The sequence below is a fragment of the Manacus candei genome, unplaced genomic scaffold (assembly GCF_025592945.1).
Source record: "Manacus candei isolate 608988 ecotype Guabito, Panama unplaced genomic scaffold, ASM2559294v1 h1tg000015l, whole genome shotgun sequence".
NCBI classification, from domain to species: domain Eukaryota; kingdom Metazoa; phylum Chordata; class Aves; order Passeriformes; family Pipridae; genus Manacus; species Manacus candei.
In genome coordinates, this window is record NW_026138063.1 from 2037004 (window position 1) to 2051989 (window position 14986).

Below are 14986 nucleotides of genomic sequence, written 5' to 3' on the forward strand. Positions count from 1 at the left end.
TGGTAAGGTGGAGAGATCAACAAGAGCCAGGAAAACAAAGTGATTTATTTACAAAATACCCAGGGTATTTCCTTCTGAAAGCTCACAACACCCGTGATATTTGGGATACAGCTTTAACTTATTAAGAAAATATGCTCAGAGTAATACCTGTTCCTCCCAGGCTTCCAGAATATTGGGGGGAGAAAAAGCTGCTGTTCAAACTCTTGTTAATTTTTATTGAAATGAGGTAAAGAGTATTGAAAGAAATAGACATACCTTTGCAGAGAGAGAGGATGGTAAATTTGTTCCTTCTTCTATAATTTGATCTAGAAAATGATACCTCTGTGCATAACTAGAAGTACTCTTTGGAAAGTGTGTGTGTATATGAATATATATGTATATATATATTCTACCCTGATCCTGTTTGTAGTCTGTACTCACTTCTAGTGACTGGAAAATCAGTCAGGGGTTGTGGGGATTCCTCTCTGTCGTCTTGCATGTTGACAGAAAAGAAGTCAAAGCTCTGGTGGGAAATGCAGCCTCCCAGGCGTGAAAACTGAGTCACCGAGTCACTCAGACACTGACACTGAGTATCACAAAAGAGAACTTGGTTCAGCTCTTTGTGGAAACAGAGACGATGATTTTTCAGACCGTGAGGAACTGTGTGTTTTGTCTCTGGATGTTTCTCAGAGGCTCTGATAGTTCCAGATAGTTCTCACTGAGACCAGAAGTGGCAGAAGCTGAGTCACCACAGCCACATCTGTTGCATAAATGTAGCAGCTATGTCACAGCAGCATGAGGAGGGTAAATTAGTCAGGGCTGATTAGTCTGCTTGTCTACCAATATGTAAAGTGTTTTATTCCAGCCTGGTCCAGGGACAGCAGCCCTTTCACATTGCAGTCTGGGTAGACAAAAAGGACATTTTCTTGATACACCTATTTACATTATAACAAGTAATTCGCTTTGTCCGTCTGGCAATGTTTTAGAAGACTACATAGAGAAAAAGTGAGAAAATCATCTCTTTAATTAGTGTTCTGTCTCATTTACAGGCTGGGAGAGGTGGGGATGCTCACCTGGAGAAGAGAAGGCTCCAGGGAGACCTGAGAGCCCCTTCCAGGGGCTCCAGGAGAGCTGGAGAGGGACTTGGGACAAGGGAGGGAGGGACAGGACAGGGGGGAATGGCTTCAAACTGAAAGAGTGTAGGTTTAGATTAGATATTGGAAAGAAAGTCTCTGATGAATAATGAAATTGGGCTCTAATACATTGGTACTACGTGTTCCATTCCTGCCCATGCCTTCGGCCTGTAATTAGTCAGGCTGTGAAGTAAAAAATACAAACTGTCCAAGGCCCAGCCCAGAAGTTTATGAAAGGAAAGAAAAGCCCTTTTCTTCCATCACCACCCTTTTCATCACCGCCTTCTCCACGTCTTTGCTGACCCAAACCTGCTCATCCCACCTCCACCCCCCCCACTGTCGCCCCCGATTCCCCAAAGTGTGTGCTTTGGGAGTGATGGAATTGGAGAGGCAGCACATGCTGGAGCGAGCAGACTGACTCAGGGCCCCAGCTGGTGACAGTGACCTTTCAGTGGAGTCACCCCTGCCGACCTTCCGCCTGTGCTCTTGGAAAAAGATTGACAGAGTCAAGGGGCTGACAACAATCACGTTTTATGAGTAACCATTCGAAAATAACTGAGAATCACCCCGGGGAATCCTCCTTCAAATCCAGACCTGCCTACAAATGGCACTGCTGCATCCCCGGGTCTAACACCCCACTCTGACGTGCACAGTTCCCTTCTGTGTAACTTCATGTGAAATACAAAACATGCTTCGCTTCCTAAATTATGTATGTTCCGAGGAAGACAATCCTTCAGTGCTCTTTGATCTGGTACCGTCTGAAGAATAATTTATATCGTGACTTCATTGAAGACATAATCAGCGGTTAATCAAGTGCATTTTGTGTAACTGTAGTCTAATTAATCTGTTTTGCTCTCGGAGGAACAATTACCACGTTATTTGTGTTTGATTTTACCTCAGATCTGCAGTGCAAAACCACTCAGAAGGCAAATTCTGAAGAATAGACAGGATTCCCTCTGAATTCTTAACCCAGTGTCACTGGGCTGTCTTTAAAAACACCCAAACAACTGGATATTTTGAGTCTAAATTAGCTTTTCCTAGAAGGATATTTTTTGGCTCAGTGTAGGTGCCTACAACGTAATAAATTATGCATATAACACAAATCTCTTGTTATGATACTGTTCAAACTTCATGTGCTACTGCAGTACAAAGCTCTGCATCTTTGATATTTTTGCATAGTTCTCAGACTGGGAAATAGCAATTCAAGGAGGAAATTTTTATTAGCGACAGATATATATAAATATATATTATATATTTACTAAACATATATTTAGGTAAAAGGCAGTTCCTGCGAGTGGCTTTTCATAGCAAGTAAAACTATCTCCCTAATATAAGAAACAAAGTCTCACGTAAAGCTGCAAAGATTTGTGGTGCAGGTAGAAAAATCCCCATTAATCCTGGCGTTTATACAAATGGAATAGCTGCTATTAACAAGAAAGCAGCCCACGGGACTGCTGGTAGGATATTTTCTGGATATCTTTCATGTGGTGTGCCAAAAACAGGGTTGTCCAAAAGGCAGGTCTGAAGGTGGTTGTGGATGGAAGTTGGCTGAAGGCCTTTGGATGACAGTGGGAATAAAAGACGAGGCCCACAGACACTTAAACAGCTCTCCTGTCCCTGGTTATGCTCACACTCAGGGGTCATTCTCTTGTGTGGGGACATTTCTGCTGGATGCCAAAGCTGGGGAGTTCCTGGGCATGTTTCCCTTGGATTTGCTCATTTAGAATCACTGGTTGTGCTGTATTTTAGCTTTTCTTGTACTTAAAAAAAAAAAAAAGAGGTTATTTTTCTTCAGAAAATACTCTTTAGTTGGGATGGTACTAAAACCTCACTGTCTAACATCACAGTTTCTTAAAGTAATGGGCTGCACAGACTTGAAAAAGAAAATCAGCCTAAAATGTAGGTAGGAATCAATGCCTTTCCATTTATAACACTTTGATCACGTTGTGTGAGACACTGAAATTACTGAGGCTGTTCTGGCTCCTGGAGCCAGTGCTGGCCCCTCTCAGATGTTAACAGGCCAAAGCCCTGTGGATGTCCCTGATGGAGTTTGGGAGCAATCCCTAATTTACCCTGTCCCTCCCCAGGCTGGCTCTCCTGTGTTCCTTCCAGCCTGAGCATTCCAGCTGCCCAGAGGATCTCCTCCCACGAGGCCTCTTTGAGTGTGAAACACCCCCTAATGAGCCCTTTTTTTCCTTAATCAAAGACTCTCTATATTTTTATTTTCGTTTTTTGAACCTACCACATCATTAGTTCTAAGATAACAGCCAGTATTCTGTTCCTCCCAAAGCACAGCTCCCCAGATGGTGCAAATGAAAGGTGGCTCCTCTGGCTCCTGTGGCCTTTGCTGATTCCCATCAGCTGAACATCTGCTCCTGGGAGCAGAGAATCCACCCAGGGCTCCCACGTTCCTGCAGACACAGAGCAGGAGGCATCAGCTTCACATTTATCCTCAGAGTTCCAAAGCTGCCTCTGGAATAACACACCAGCCTATTTCTGATCTCAGCCCTTCTCTTTTAATATCACTTTTTGCCGAATAGAACCTTTGATTTGGGGATTGCTTTTCATTTCCATTGATGACATTTTTTACAATTCAGCCCATAAACATTCAGTTTTTAATGCACCAGATCAGATAAAATTATAGATCAGGAAATGACCGTTGGCAAAAAAAAAAGTTTCTTTGTATCAGAGCTGGAGTCAATCCCAAAAATCCATCAGCTGCAAATAGCCCAGGAAGAAGAGGAATTGATCATCAATCAGCAGATTGTGGAGCTGCACTTCCCTGCCTGCCTTCCAGCTGCTCCACCTTTCCAACAGAACAATTCCCCATTAAAGGCAAGGGAAGAAAATTTAACTTGAGAGAAAAAGTGAGAAAATGCAGAGTGAAATGAACCATTTTGGTGTGGCCTGAACGATCCAGGGATATAGTCTTTCCATGCCAAAACAAATCCTTCTTAAGGAACCCCTGGTAGCACCACTGATGGTAGGACAGGGACAGAAAATATTTCTGGGTTTGGGTGGGTTCCAGAATGTTTCAGAAGGGAAAGGAAAACCTAATATCTGCTGGCAGGCCTGGGAACTCCAGTACTCTGGATTCTGTTCCACTTGACTGTCTGCAGAAAGGGAGGTTTCTTGTCCTCACACTCCCTCAGGTTTCCAAACGGGAGGCTGATCCTCAGAGCCGTGTCAGAAAAATTAACAATATAATATGCTTAGATAATTAAATGCTGGTGTGAAGTGTTCGATAACGTGTGTTGGACACAGAAACACTGAAAGGATCCCAAAGCCAGAGACATTTCTGGGAGCATCTCATATTTAAGCTCTTTTAGCACTGCCAGGGAGCAGAGTTTAGCACATAAAACAGCATCAAATCCAAGATGCATCTTTGAGGCAACAAAAATGTAAATGTCCAGATGCAGATTGCCATTGTCAGGGCTGTGCTTCGGGCTCCTTCTGAAAGGAAACTGGGATACACACTGAATAAGGAATTCTGAAAGGCTCAGGGACTCATATTGGGCAGGGCTGTGAAAACACTCCCAAGTTTGCATCCCTCTTTGTTTCCCTGTAATGAAGAAAATGAGGGCTCTGAGCAGCTCTAACGAGGCCCATTCTCCCAAGGATTAGGACTGACATTTCCTTGATTTTCTGCTGTCTGATAGAGGGTGATATTTCTGTTTCAGCTTTTCTTTTGAGAGGGAATAATGGCCAAAGAATTTTCCTGAAATACACAGCATTTTAGCAGCTTCAGGAACTGGAGATCACCGAGATCAACTCTTTCTTTTAATATTCATTTCTTCTCTTTATATTCAAGTCTCATTTTAGTTATGAACTGCTTCTCAGGGCTCTTACAAATCACAACCAACTCAATGTAAAAAAAACCCAACCCAATAAAGGCAATTCCAGTTTAGGAATCTGTTTGTTTGGACCTCCCTGTTGTGGAATTTCAGTGCCACAAAATTCTGCACTTGTGAAATATTCATCTTAAGGCGTAATGACAACAAATGTGAATTTGACATATATCAGAAATTTGTATTTAACAAATTGTTACTATCAGATTTGAAATACTTCATGTCTGAAAATGAGTCCCAGCAACGCTGTAATTAGGCTGGTTTTGTTGCAAAAAAACGAGGTGCAGGATTTTTAGCTGTGTGGTTTAAGCCTCTCAGAATGAGTTTGCCATCCCCTCAGTTTAGTTTTGCTGAGCTGCAGGACACCTGACACACCACAAGATGTCTCAGCACGGAAACACTGAATTTTGTGCAGGAATTTTTTTATAATACCACTCGATGAGATAAAGATTTTCTAGTGTTTGCCTTGGGTTTTCCTTAATACTCGAGAGGGGATTTTAGTAGCACATGGGGAAGAACAGCCTCATAGTGTCAGCAATAAATGATTATTTTAAATAATCACTGAATCAAATGACTCATTGGAAAAGCTTAAACTTCCAAAAGGAAAGGCTCAATCAACTCTTAATAAGCATCTGAGAAATATCAAAGTCTTCCCGTGTAGGTTAAATGGAAGAATTATTTGAAACTATATCTAATTCCCACGACATTTGATTTCAATCGTGCGTTCTATATTTTTAGTTATTCATACTCAGGGTTCATATTGTTTAGAGTTACTACAAGCCAGTTATTTGCATAGTATTTTCTCTAGGATTACATCTTTGAGGCCTCTAAAATCTATATGAAACTGTTGCCTTCAGTGTTCAGAGGGAACCCAGGGAAGTTCTGACCAGTTTGTCCACATTAAATGTTGACTTTAAGAGAAGAGAAGGCTTTTCAACAAACTCTTAGCTCAAGAGCAGTGCAGAAACCACTCCAGACTTGATGGCTGGAAGGTGATTTTGCTTTCTATTACTTTGTGTATCTCCACACACTCAGACTTTGTTTGCCCTCAGAATGTTTCTCATTTATTTTTCTTTTCTCTTCCCTTTTCCATTGTGTTGCTTTAGTTTATCTTCCCCCACTTCCCCTCCTGATTAACTCCTGAAGTTCTTTTTTCTGTAACATCCTCTTTCTTATTTTGTTTAACCTTTTTCAGAGGAATTCAGGCTGGGTTTGTATGCACTCAACATACGAGGAGCACACAACCATATTGTGACCAATATATACTTTAAATACATTGAACCTTACACTGTAAATCCTCAACAAAGGAACCACCACGTAAATTCAGTCAGAAATCCACTGCCTTTTGTTGGGAAGAGCTGATGGCACCAGCAGTGGGCCCTGGGCATGAGACCCCTCCGATGAGGAGATTAATTTATCATATATTAATTAAGCTGTTTGCAAAATGACTTTACATTTTGTCTGCATCCAAATGATAGGAGAGATTCTCACAGGAATCTGTGACAGTCCTGTAAGAAACAGAATTTTCAGGCTCCTGAATCAGTTGAGGGAAGGTCGAGAGCCCCACATTCTTCAGTGATTAATGTGTGTGCTTTAGATAAAGTAACTGAAAACTATTGATTAAGGCACAGTTACCCTTTAACGGCCAAGGAGAATTCCAGAGGAGATTAGCCTTTGTCTGGATCAATGAAATTGTTGCTGCAGTTGCCATCTAGATTTGCTAAAAAGAAACAACACACATGGCTCAGGTTTCAGAGCCTGATGGTTTATTCAACTCACAAAATTCCTTGTTTTAGGAAATATTTCACCAGATTCAGGCTGCTTACAGCAGAAATATAAGGCCTAGGAACTTCTCAGCAGTGCAGAAGCACAGAATAAACAGGTGATCTTTGCACCAAAGAAAGCACTGCAAGGGAACAGATGAATAAATACGAGGAGAACAAGGAAATAATAAAAAATACTCATCAAAAGATATGGGTCAAGGGCCTGGTCGTAAAACCCTAACAGCCATGGGCAGGAGCTTTACACACATCGTGGGAAAGGAGTGCTTTGAGGAAGGGCCTGGAGGGAAACAATGACATGGGATTGTAACTGTGTTTAGGTAACTCCAAGCACAAGGAGTGGCATGAGAACGAGCACAAAAGCACCGTGAAAATCTGATAAAGAGACCAGGAAAACAGGCATTGCCTTTGTGATACCTGGGGAAGGACAAGAGGACGAGAAAGCTCTGCTAGGGGGGGACCTGCAGGTGTAAATGTGTAGCTGGGGAGGGGACACAGAGGTGACAGGGGTGAGGGCAGTGTCTTTGGTGACCAAAGAACCCAAAGTTATCACATCCAGCCCCGCCCAGAGCTGGATGAGGGGGACAGGCACACTGCAAACACGTCCTGGATGAGGAGGAGGGGTACAAGAACATTCATCACAGCTGTAGGACAGAACATTGCAGAAACTGGAGCACAAAGTAATGCACAACCTGCTAAAATCCCTTCAAAATCAGATGTGTTTGGACTTGTTGCTGTTCATGAATTTACATTTGCAAATGGTCCCTGCAGTGTGATGTGTGCTTTGGAAGCAGGGCCTCCACCCTCCAGAGTTTCCATCCTAAATTACAGAGCCTTGGATAATCCAGGCTGTGGGATCTGAGGAGATACATGTCCACAGTCTTGTGCTGAACAGAAATACCTGAGCTAATTAAAAGTGGAAGAAGCCTGGTTGTAGCTTGGGTTATTTGCTTTGAGAAGAAAACCTGCTTTAAGCTCTTTAATGTTTATTCAGCACTTCAAGGCATTGTTGTCTCCCTTTGCAGTAGATTTAGGACTCGTTTATCCAGGAAAGTCTTCCCTTTAGTTCAGTTACTTGTCAGGAATGAGGAGGAGACACAGAGACATTTGAGTAACGCCCAGCACTGCACTGTCTGATATTGGAAAAGCCTTGTCCTGCATTCCTCAGACATTACACTTCCCTCTGATTCTGCAGAGTGCTCAAATTGTTGGAGAGTTGTCTCCCAGGCAAAGGAGGAGGGAGTGTTACCATCCAAACTTGCAGTGCTCCACACCTTCCCTTCAAACGGCATTGCATCCTGCTGGATCTGTGTCCAGGGAGCTCCATGACTTATTCCAGGTCTCTGAAAACCCATCATGATTTCACACCACAGCGATCTCGTCAACAAATGGCCAAAAGGACAGGCCCCCATCCTCAACTTTTAAATTGTCCCATCCAAACACATCCTGGTGGACGATCTCCTTGAGAGGGCACAGGGTCCTGCATGCCTTGGGTCTCACAGATCCTTCTTCCCCTTGTGACTCTTATGTCAGGTGTGTTCCAGCACCCCATGGGTGACTCTGCTGTCAGCAGAAGGGAACAGGAACAGCAAACTGTGTAAGGAATGTGAGCAGACACCGGGGGACTGCAGCAGTTTAGCTACTTGACAGAATCCAGCGATAAAAAAATGCAAGAATACCAGGATGACTAATGGAAAAAATTCCCAAACCTGAAGCAATATAAACATCTGACCCAAACTCTTTAAGGCCTTTCATCCCATGCAAACTTTGCAGCTCACAGGCTTCAGTTCCCCTCCCACAGAGGGCAGTGTTCTTAGTATTCTGAGTTCTCACCTTCCCAAAGCCTTCAAAAACCCTAAAATTGTTTTCGCTGTAAGATTGTAAATAATGAAATAAAATAAAAAAACCTATCCAGGAATAAATTTTTCTCATGGTACTGTGGAATGCATTTTTAGCAGCAGTAGAATTCCACTTGGCTGTGCTCTGAAACTCAAAGATGATTCTGCTCATGCTGCTCAGCCAAGCAGCCGAAAGATGCCAAGCTCTCCAGAGCAGGATAAAGCTGTGGAACACCTTTGTGACTCCCTGGATATTGATTTCACCATGGAGCACGTGATGGGATCAGATACCCAACAATTCCCAGGCCCTGGGGCGAGCCTGTGGCACCAGCTCTGCTCTGCTCCAGCCACAGCTCAGCCACAAAGTTCCGCTTCCTCTGCCCCTTCCTGCCCGTGGAACTTCCCAGGCCTTGCTGAGTGGTCACAGAGGTTCTTTGCTGCAGGCCCAGAAAGGCAGTTTTGAGCAGTGGATCCATCTCCTGGGTCTCCCCACCCTAAGGAAGCCCCCAAGTATTTTGCTTATTCCTGCAGGGTGGAAAAGACCAACCAGATCCAGGAGCAAAGGAACTAATTAAAGCCAGGCTCTGTGCATTGATGATCCCTTGGCTCTCCTGTGGCTCAGAGGGAACATTTATCTCCATGGGGATTCCTTTTGTTCCTTATCAGCCTTGCCCTCACTGGGGGCACTGCTGTGGTCACTTTTCTCTGTCTCGCTGATTTTTTTTAATTAAGCTTTCAGGTATATAATTCCTTTGAGAACCTGCACCTCCAGCTCGATTGATATTTATTTTAAAGCTTCAAAATTATTCCGAAAGGTTGGGGTCTCCATGGGCAGATATAACAGGCTTCACTTCTCTGGGAAACCAAGCTCTTAGAAAATTCAATTTTTAAGTACTTGATATTCTGCAAAGTGAATGGAATAGAGTTTATCTCTCTCCTTTAAAGCATAATGTAAAATATTTCTTCAAGCTGATGTGTCATTTGCTGTAATTTGCTAACCTGCAGAAGGGCCTGTGTGCCTGAAAGCTTATTCTCATTTTTAGCTGTATGAGCTGGCCTATTATAGGACTTTATTTCTCCCTTCAGAACTTGCTTCTTGTCTAATTAGAGACCCTGGTGCTCCCTCATTAAATCTCTCAGGAGTGTTTCTCCCTGAGGGAGTCCTGAGGCCACAGAACTAAGATGAGGTTTATAAAAGACACATGATTAGATTAAGAGAATTCAATATATACCATAAAATGCAAATGCTTATGAATGTATTGATTTGAAATATTACTTCTCTTAACATTGAATTGCTGGGTTTGGAAAACCAGCAAAAAATCATGTTAATGATTTTTAAAGATCTTTCTAGGGCCAGAAGATGGTATTTGATATTGAACCTAAATCATCAGCCCAGGCAATGAGAAATCCAGATCCCTGCTCTCCTTTTAGCAACAGAGTCTCAACATGAGTCAGGATTTAGCCCCTGGTAATTAGTCTCAGTATTAACAACAGCTTCTGTTGAGAAACCTCCCTTTGTTTGCTATTTCAGCAAATTCACCTGATGATTTTTTGGCCTTTGAGTAATATATTCATGAGACAACAGGGTATGTCTGGGTGATTTTATTGCTGCTTCACCCTCCTGTAACTTGAAATTCCTGCCTGTTTATTACTAAGAACGAAACACAAATTCCCTCTGTGAATGACCTGGCATCATCATTTTGTCACCAAAAAAAAGGTGCATAAGAGGACCCCTTTTCCAGGATCATGGCCATGACTTTTCTAGAACCCATGCCTGGGAAGTTCATCTTTTTGAGGCGCTGTTGAGGCACAGAGTGGTTGAATTATTTGTCTGTGGTCAAAGATCGTGGTAGGAATAGGGATAAAAAAATCCAGGCATCTAGGAAAGCATCCTAAGCACTGGGGCATCCCATATTCTGACAAGGAGGCAGAAGGAATTGAACTGGATCACAACCAACAATTCAATGATCTCGTTTCTCCTGCTTTTACAGAGCAGGCTTATTAACTCATCAGCCTTAAACTGCTTCCATGGTTGATAGAGTTCAATTCGTCTTCTAGTTATCAATCCTTCATTGCCTTAATTCAGAATATTAATTCCCTCCTTCAGCCAGCAGGAAATCTGCACAGAAATTTCCTTTGGAATTGTTTTGTACAAACTGTAGTAATGGGATTAGTTATGTCAAATTTAATCAAACCTAAATTTATCAGTAACAATATTTCAGATGGTTTCAGTAAAGGCAGGACAGGATCTGTCAAGATCTATTAAAAAATGACCAAGGAGCCAGTTCCCCTGTTCCTCCCCCACTTCAAAAATATTGGGATTCAGCACTTTCTGGACTGATCCCATCCCTCTGCTCTTGGCTAAAGAGAGCAATCCAGCAGTGAAACAAGGAAAGCAGCACATGGAAATCTGGGACAACGGGACATCAGACCTACACCTTAGAGACAGCACTGGATCCCAGCTCTGCCTGGGGCTGATTGAGGGGCAGATCCTGCTTGTTAAAACCTGTTTGGAGTAATTGTTTCTAGAATGCAGTAATAGCCAACAAGTTCTCTTGTACATAATTAAGAGTTTAAGCTCTAAAACCACTATTTCATATATATAAATATATATAAATATACATATAAGAGAAATACATCCACAGAGTATTTATTACAAAACAGCGTTTTATCATTGCTGAACAAATGACTTGGCTCATTTACCTCTTACAAAATGACCTGATTTAAGGGATTTAAACACTTCTCACCTATTTTGTTTCCAGGTGTTCAACTCCACCTTTCTCATTGTTCAACAGCCACATTTCTGAGCTGAATAACCCTGAGCAAATAAAAAAAAAATAATAAAATGCTGCAGAGTCATATCTCGGAAGCATCTGCAGGTATAACAGTAGACTTCAATATTGTCAAAGTTCTTTATAAATATTTATGTATAAAAGTTCCCCAGACTCCAATATTTCCAGATTTAGTCGGTCCAACAAAATACATTAACATTCTCCAGAGTTTGATCATAGAAATCCTTAAAGTGTTTCGAATTCCTTCAGGATTTTGAAGGACTCCTTGGATCTGCTGTACTGTTTGGCAAACGTGGTCACTCTATGGAGAGCTTCTCCCAGCCCCTCTCCCGTGATGGCACAGCAGGGCTGCACGTACCAAGTCCTGTCACTGCAGTACTTCTTCATCTTGAACCTCCTGGTGATTTCCTCGGCGCTCAAAGCTCCAGGCAGGTCCTGCTTGTTCGCCAGCACCACGACCGGCACGTTTTTTATGGATTCGTTCTTCAGGATGAGCTCAAACTCTCTCCTGGATTCCTCCAGCCGTCGCTTATCAGAGCTGTCCACCACGTACAGCAGTCCATCTGTGCCCTCCAGGAAATTGCTCCAGACCTGCCTCATTCTCTCTTGCCCTCCAACATCCCAAAACGTCAGGGTAAAATCTCTCCCGGTTTCAATCATATCCACATTAAAGCCGATGGTTGGCGTGGTCAGAAAAGCATCTTTATACCTGAGCTTGTACAGCAGCGTGGATTTTCCTGCAGAATCCAGTCCCAGCATCACTATATTGGCTTGCTTCTCTCTGTGGGGTTTGGTGTTCTGGTGGCCCATTTCTGCCCTGGAGTTCTCCACTCCAGCCAGGCTGGGATATTCCCTCTCTTCCGTGAAGCCAATTTGCATCGATGTCTTTCCTCCTCCGTGAGATGAAGCAAAAGAGGCAGGAAGGGGAAGAAGCAGCTCTGTGCTCTGCAGTCAGTAAAACCTCTGTGCAAACACACCGGGTGGTTTATCGGGTTGATAACAGGCCAGCAGTGCTCAGCAAGGTGCACCCTCCGTGCCAAGCCTGTGGGTGGGACACCATGAGTAACCTGCCAATTGGTCACGGGCACAAAGGTTACTGCCTTCCAGCAGGTCTTCCAACACTTCCAGGACCAGCAGCCTGGCTGTATTCCCTGATCCGTGGGCTGGGGAAAGTCTGCCCTGTCTCAGTGCGTGCTCGGAGATCAATCCCTGCATCCACATCCATTCTGGAAAAGGAATTATGTATAAACACAACCAGGGAGGGGAAATCCTAAGGTTTGTCCATACTTATCAATCTGATATATATAAATATATATATAAACTGACAAAGTGCCCTCAAGGTGCATCTTCCAGCAACAAACTGATGTCACCTTGAGTTCTGTGTGCAGTTTTGGGCACCACAATATAAGAAAGATATTAAGGTATTAGAGAGAATCCAAAGGAGGCCACGAGGATGGGAAGGGTCTGGAGGGGAAGCCACAAGAGGAGCAGCTGAGGGCACTTGGTCTGTTCAGCTGGAGGAGACTGAGGTCAGACCCCACTGGGGTCTTCAACGTCCTCCCAAGGGGCAGCAGAGGGGCAGGTACCGATCTCTTCACTCTGTGACCAGTGACAGGACTCGAGGGAATGGCTGGAAGTTGTGTCAGGGCAGGGTCAGGTTGGATCTCAGGAAAAGGCTCTTCCCCCACAGGGTGTTGGGCACTGCCCAGGCTCCCCAGGGTGGTGGGCACAGCACCAAGGGTGCCAGAGCTCCAGGAGGGTTTGGACAAGGCTCTCAGGCACAAAGTGTCATTCTTGGGGTGTCCTGTGCAGGGCCAGGAGTTGGACTTGATGACCCTGCTTGGTCCCTGCCAGCTCAGCATTCTCTGTGACTCTGTGTCAGTGGTTTCTAATCTGAGTCTCCCCAGGCCCAGGGACTCAATCAGACTGTAACAGAGCTCCTCTAAAGGCGGGCTCTGCTCCACCCGCCTGCCTCTGACCACGGCACTGCCTCCTCCTGCCACAGCTGTGAGCTGGGGGTTCTGTTTGTATGAACAACTTTAACTGCACTCTGTATGATGATATAATGAGTAAATATAGACCTTACGAACCAGTCATCGCTGAGACTCTGCTGCCTGAAATTAAAAATCTCTGTTAGCTTCATTCTGCTCTACTCTGCTTGCCCACTGATGAAGATTTCCTTCAGTAAAGGGACAAGAGTCAGGGAAATAACCGTGTCTTGATAATTTCTTTTGCCAGCATTCTAAATAGTAAAACAAACCAAGAGGAGACAGAAAATTTAGTCTGATATTATTGAATTCCTATTGAGTCTCCATTTTTCAGACAGTAGACAGACCTACACCGGGCTGGCCCAACACGTACCAAGTACTGTAGCACTAACTTGCTCTCACGTCCAAGAAACCATTTGTCTTTGCTTCAGAAAATATATAATCAGCAAAAAGCTGTGAAGGTCTTGGTGGCCAAAGGAGCTGCTGACTGATAGCACAATCATTTCAATAATTACGACATTGATTGCTCACATATTACATGTTGCGTAAAATAGACCTCAGCCTTGTCAGACAAGTTATAATCTGGTATCTCTTGAAGCTAAAAGAGTTAGACCAGAACTAATTGGGGGCAACAAAATATGACAGTGATGTTCTCAGTGCTGTGCATTTTTCATAGTTAATAAGATGTATAGATTACGTGAAGGACTTTTTGCAGGAGCAGGTCGTGATGTATTAAATCCAGGAAGAAAGGGTTTGTGTTTCCTTATAAATAATGTATATGAACGAACTGAAAGACAGGGAGGCAACTCTGAGATGTGTAATACAGTCAAATGAATCAGAATTCCCTGGAAAACAGCGTGCAGTTCTGAGGAAACATGGTATCTTGAGCAAGGGCAAAGCCTGGCAGGGATGGATCGTGCTGTGACTTGAAGCTCACACAGTTCTCTGCTCTGTGTCTGCTCCAGCTGTGTTCAGTGTTTATGGTCACCACTGTCATTTCTTACATCAGGCCATCACTTCATGGCAGTGATCAAGCAGAGTCTGATTTTCACCAGCTAATTAAAGTGAAGGCCAGCACAGAGCAGCTGCCCTGGGAGGGCATTGGGGCTGGTCATTTCTAACAGTACCAGAGCCCACACGAGTTCAGTTCAGAGCAGGATCCTGTGATCCAGAGCTGCTTCCAGTGAGGATTCCCTGCATTGCTTCGGGGTTCATAACTAGTGTGAGATCAAACCACAGGACAGGGTGTGATGCAGCTCCTGCTGCCGGGTTCTAACCCCATATCTGCTCCCGAGCACGGATGGAACATCCACCTTTGCTTTGTCCAAAGGTGTGTTTGCCCGGCCGGGCCGGGACTATCCTGTGTTTAGGGTTTGCCTGTAGGTTCGGTTACACAACCCCGAGTCATAAACCCGGGACAGCTGATTTAGCTCCAACTAATCTGCGCCCAAAGCACAGATGTGTTTTGTGTAAACTCTGCAGGTCGCCCAGTTGCCCGGGCAGGTTATTCCACTCGCTAAAGTCAGCAGATGGGATGGAGGGAGTGAATCCTCACGAGGGCCGAAGCAGGAGGGGGAGAAAGCGCCGCTTGCTCTGCCCGGCCCTGCCCGGCCTTAGCTCGGGATTC

The 14986-nt window shown here is 44.0% G+C and overlaps 1 protein-coding gene across 1 annotated transcript; it reads right to left on the reverse strand.

Moving 5' to 3' along the window:
* Positions 1 to 6515: 6515 nt before the first annotated feature.
* ARL14 (ADP ribosylation factor like GTPase 14) lies at positions 6516 to 13145 on the reverse strand. The gene is made up of 2 exons (XM_051781905.1): positions 11327 to 13145; positions 6516 to 8301 (listed from the first exon to the last, which is right to left on the reverse strand). The coding sequence occupies exon 1, from the start codon at positions 12248 to 12250 to the stop codon at positions 11597 to 11599; it is 654 nt and encodes a 217-aa protein (XP_051637865.1). The 5' UTR covers positions 12251 to 13145; the 3' UTR covers positions 6516 to 8301; positions 11327 to 11596.
* Positions 13146 to 14986: the final 1841 nt, after the last annotated feature.

What these genes read in the sequence shown, in the direction of transcription:
- ARL14 (XM_051781905.1), bottom strand. Translation starts at nt 12,250, where the DNA reads ATGCAAATTGGCTTCACGGAAGAGAGGGAATATCCCAGCCTGGCTGGA.